Source organism: Callithrix jacchus, chromosome 16 (assembly GCF_049354715.1).
Source record: "Callithrix jacchus isolate 240 chromosome 16, calJac240_pri, whole genome shotgun sequence".
Taxonomy (NCBI): domain Eukaryota; kingdom Metazoa; phylum Chordata; class Mammalia; order Primates; family Cebidae; genus Callithrix; species Callithrix jacchus.
In genome coordinates, this window is record NC_133517.1 from 39,270,669 (window position 1) to 39,276,116 (window position 5,448).

Genomic DNA, 5,448 nt, shown 5'->3' on the forward strand with positions numbered 1-5,448 from the left:
ACTGCAACCTCTGCCTCCCGGGTTCAAGTGATTCTTTCACCTCAGCCTCCCGAGTAGCTAGGACTACAGGTGCATGTCACCATGCCTGGCTAATTTTTGTATTTTTAGTAGAGACGGGGTTTCACCATGTTGGCCAGGATGGTCTTGATCTCTTAACCTCGTTATTCGCTCGCTTTGGCCTCCCAAATTGGTGGGATTACAGTTGCGTGAGCCACTGTGCCCGGCCCAGATCGCGTGATTCAACGAGAGTTGGGTCAGGGCACCTCAGAGTGTTCGTGATTTCGGCAAGATGACGAAGAATTTCATCCGGGTCAACCTCATATGGCGCAGGCGCAGTCATACTGTAAAGTTCTTCCGGGCCAGGTCGTGCCTGGTAAGAAGCTATACTTCCTCTTGCTCCCGGTACAGAACTTACGAAGCAGATCATCGATCGAAATGGAGAGCAAAAGACCACAACTGCTCCAGGAAGAGGACAAGCAGAAAACAATACCCAGAGTGGCGCTCAGTGCACCTTCCATGCTACGAAAGAACCAGCTAGGTTTCCTCGGATTCACCAACTATTGCCGTTTAGCTCGTGAGCTGCGTGTGAACTGCATGCAACGGAAGAAGGTCCAGATTTATAGCTGGGATCCATCCTCTTTGATAGGCTTCCGATTTAACTTAATACTGGCGAATACCAACACTGACCAGCTCTTCACAGTGCACCGAGTTGAAGCTGGAAACTTCAAGTATGGCATCATCACCATACGAGGTCTGAGGACCCCTGAGCTCAACGTATACGCGCACAAAAACCTGTACGTCCCTAACCGGAAGGTGAATTCTTCGTGCTGGGCCTCACTGAATCATTTGGATTCCCACCTTCTGTTGTGCTTCGTGGGATTTGCAGAGACTCCGAGCTGTGCCGTGCTGCTCCCAGCGTCGCTTTTCATAGGTAGCTACCCAGGAATGTGTCGGCCTGGCATGCTCTGCACTTTCCAGATTCCGGATGCCTGGTCCTGTGCCTGGTCCATGAGCATCCACGCATATCACTGCTTCAGTACAGGTTTGTCTCGGCAGGTCCTGTTGACCAATGTGGTGACGGGACACCAGCAGTCATTTGGGACTAACAGTGATGTCTTGGCCCAGCAGTTTGCAATTATGACTCCCTTGCTATTCAATGGCTGTCGCTCTGGGGAGCTTTTTGGCATCGATCTGCGTTGTGGAAATCAAGGCAGGGGATGGAAGGCCATTTGCCTGTCCCATAACTCAGCAGTGACGTCTCTGCAGACCCTCCAAGATGGGCATTGCCTGGTGGCATCAGACATGACTGGAACGATCAAGCTGTGGGACATCAGGGCCACTAAATGTGTAACACAGTATGAAGGTCATGTGAATGAGTCCGCCTACCTGCCCCTGCATGTGAACGAGGAAGAAGGTGTCGTGGTGGCCGTGGGCCAGGACTGCTACACGAGAATCTGGAGCCTCCATCATGGCCACCTGCTTACAACCATACCCTCCCCATACCCTGCCTCAGAGGACAACATTCCCAGTGTGGCCTTCTCTTCTCGGCTCGGCGGCTTCCGAGGAGCACCAGGGCTGCTCATGGCTGTCCGGGAGGACCTTTATTATTTCTCCTACAGTTAATTCTTCAGGGTGCAGCCCAGAGGAACGTGGATTTGACTTGAAGAAGTAAAGAGTATGGTATTACCGTTTCTATGAGAGCATTTTAAGAGTTGTTCGATGTTTGTATATCCCATTCATCTGGCTGCTAGGGATAAGGTGCTGTTTTATGTGAAGATAGTTTTTGTAAAGTTATTTCAGTTAAACTGTGGGCTTAGAGAGTTTGAAAGTCCTTTTCATAAAAGGTTACTACTTCCTTTTCTTATTGAATACCTTAGAAGAGTTATCTCCCCCCCCCTTTTTTTAAAACAAAAATACTTTTCTAAGGACTGAAGATTGGCAAAAACTAAAATAAAAACTGCTTCTTTCACCAGAAGCCCTTTAGAGAAGCATAATAATGCAATGGTGAAACTATTCGACTAGTCCTATCTGGGTTCTGGAAATACATACATCTGTGCTTGAGAAGTCCAGAGAGAGAGGAGAGGAGGGGGAGATCATTTCTCTCAGTCTCTACAGAAGTTTTTTACATTTTGGAATCATTAAACTTGACCTTTTCAATCTCAATAGCAGATCTCTGAGATTATCCTTTTATTATTTTCCATAGGCAATGGAAGGAAAAGTGGATCTTTTTAAATAATAGAAGTTTTAAACTGTCCTTAATGTGCCTTTGTTGAGGCACCTTCCAAAATGTAAGGTACAGTAGCTCCGGTTTCTATAATGATGACTTGAATGTTAAAGTCAAGGGCTCAGTGTCAAAGGTAATTGGCCTTGACTTTTTGTAATTTAGAAGCAGAAGTTTGTGAGATGTTTATTCAAAGAGTTAAAGAGCTTGTTTTCTACCAAACAAGCTAGAAAAGACAAAAAACAAAAAACTCTTGTAATATAGTTAGTGCTACTTCTTAATAGCCAAATCCTGAAAGTGACCTGACTTTGTAAAATGCTAAAATTGATAAATAATTTGTGCTGTAATCATATACAATTTTATACAATTGGATAAAGCGTATTTTGAAATAAGGCACAATTGCTATATGAAACAGCGTGGATTAATCTCAACATGTTGATTGTAAATGTAGGTAGAAATGATTACAAAGTGATTCAGTTCTAAAATTTAAAAGCAGTAAAAACTTACAGGATAACTCTGTGGAAGGAAGAACAGATATTGTTTGGTTTTTTCTTCTTTTTCTTTTTAGGATAATGTTTGGGAAGTAACATGGGGAAACTTTAAAAATGCTGTTTTCTTTTTCTTGATCCTTGATACATACATATTTTGTATGTCTATACACTTCACACTTTATAGTTTATATAATACCTCAAAAATAAAAATATGAAAGCAGAACACTCTTGTAATTGGTCAAGCAAGGGAATGATGATGGCTTGGACCTGAATATGAGAAGTAAAAATAATAAGAAAAATCAGAAATGATTTCACTGGAAGATCATTTGAAAGTAGTATTAGTAAGACTTGTTGATGAGAGTAATATAGAAAGTAAAAGACAATAAAGATTGCAGCTTTTTTGTTAACTGTAGGACTGGTGGATAGTGTTATTTACTAAAATGGGGAGGATTTGAAGTGAAAAGTTTTAAGTGAAGGGATTAATGCTGAGTTTTAGGTAACTATTAAACATCTAATTCTGTAGATCGGAGGTGATGTCAGGACATAGATGAGGTTAATGTAGTAATTACATATTGATAGAGGAATAGATCAGTAGTGAAGATGCAGAAGAGTGGTTAGGTGCATAGACTTTGAAATCAGTTAAATTAGTTTTTGATACTCACTTGATGTGTGACAGGAGAAATTGTAAGCTTTCCTTGTTACAATTTCTTCATTGTAAAATGTCTTAGATAATAAAACTAACTCATAAAGAAAATACTGTTTTAAAGGATGTATACATTGTCCCTTTTACATTGTAAGCATTCTGTAAGAACTAGCTGCAGATGTTATTTTTTAAAAGAAGTCCAAAAGCAGCTATAGGCAGTTGACAAAATGTAATGACTACTTAACTTGCGAAACTGTTTACCCTCACTTGCAAATAAAATAAATGCGAATAAAGCAATGATTATGTATTGTTTTCATTCATTATTCTAGCACAATTTTTGTTTGTTTGTAGCAGCTTTATTTAAAATTGCCCAAAACTAGAAGCAAACCAAGATGTTCCTCAAAAAGTGATGGTTAAACAAATTAGTACACATACTTATATGATGGAATATTACTTAGCAATAAAAATAAATGAGCTATTAAGCCACAAAAGGACATGGACGAATCATAAGTACTTGTTTTGAGGAAGCCAATGTCAAAAGGCTATATATTTGTAAAATTACAACTATATGGAGGTGTGGAAAAGACAAAGCTATAGAGATGGTTAAAAGTATCAGTGGTTTCCCAGAGTTCAGCAGGAGGGGAAAGAGGTCCAGTGCAGGGATTTTTTTTTTTTTCTTTTTCTTTTTTTCTTTTTTTTTTGAGATGGAATCTCCCCTGTCACCCAGGCTGGAGTGCAATGGTGTGATCTTGGCTCACTGCAATCTTTGCTTCCCGGGTTCAAGTGATTCTCCTGGCTCAGCCTACCACGTAGCTGAGATTACAGGTGTGCGCCACCACGCCCAGTTAATTTTTTATATCTTTACTAGAGACGGGGTTTCACCTTGTTGGACAGGCTGGTCTGGAACTCCTGACCTTGTGATCCACCTGCCTCAGCCTCATAAAGTTTCACCGTGCCTGGCCAGGGATTTTTAGGGTAGTGAAATCATTCTGCATGATACTGTAATGATGGTTGTATGACATTATGCATTTGTCAAAACTCAGAGCTGTATAACACAAAGAATATACCTTAACGTAAGTTACAGATTTCAGTTAATTATAATGATCAATATTGGTTCATTAGTTGTAACAAATGTGCTATACTAATGCAAGATGTTAATAATAGGGTAAGTTGTAGAGTAGAGAAGTGGTAAATGCTCGGTTTTTATACTGTCTATACTGCCTATTCAATTTCATGTTAGTCTAATACTTCCCTAAAAATATAATTATTATTTTAAAAAATTAGTTATGATCACAGAAACCAGAACAATGTGGAGCAGGCTGTTCTTGGGAAGTATCACTAAGACAACAACGTCCATGAAGAAGACAAAACTTCCCTTCAAGCTGCAAGTAGAATCATGTTCAAGTCCTGTTAGCTAATGATATTGTGATGTAAGACTTATAATTAAGGCATTAAGGCCAATTTTTTTTTTTTTTGAGACAGTGTCTTGGTCTGTCACTCAGGCTGTTGTGTAGTGGCACAATTTCAGCTTGGCTCACTGTAACCTCTGCCTCCCCAGTTCAAGTGATTCTTCTGCCTCAGCCTCCTGAGTAGCTGGTATTAGAGGTAGGCCATGCCCAGCTAATTTTTAAGTTTTTTATTTTTATTAAAGATGGAGTTTCACCATGTTGGCTAAGTTGGTCTCAAACTCCTGACTTCAGCTGATCTGCCTGCCTTGATCTCCTGAAGTACTGGGATTACAGCTCTAAGCCACCATGCCTGTCCTAATTTTTGTAATTTTTAGTAGAGATGGGATTTCACCATGCAGGCCAGGCTGGTTTCAAACTCCTGACCTCAAGTGATCCACCCACATAGGCCTCCCAAAATGCTGGGATTACAAGTATAAGCTAGGGGACTCAGCCATTAAGGTCTATTATTATGCAATGCCTTGACATCTGGTGCAGTCAAGAGTAACTCTGATGGCCTAATGAATATTTTTCCTTCCCACTTTGCTCCCACAGATAAGTTTCTTACCTCTTAATCCTTTTTATCAAAGAGACTAGGCACAGTGCCTGCTTATTTCTGACAAGCAAGTTTACGGTCCTGCAGGCCCA

At 40.6% G+C, this 5,448-nt stretch overlaps 1 protein-coding gene across 1 annotated transcript; it reads left to right on the forward strand.

Annotated features, from left to right (window-relative positions):
- Nucleotides 1–383: 383 nt before the first annotated feature.
- Nucleotides 384–3,665, forward strand: DCAF4L2 (DDB1 and CUL4 associated factor 4 like 2). Its single transcript, XM_008982863.5, has one exon. The coding sequence runs from the start codon at nt 436–438 to the stop codon at nt 1,621–1,623; it is 1,188 nt and encodes a 395-aa protein (XP_008981111.3). The 5' UTR covers nt 384–435; the 3' UTR covers nt 1,624–3,665.
- The last annotated feature ends 1,783 nt before the right edge of the window (nt 3,666–5,448 follow it).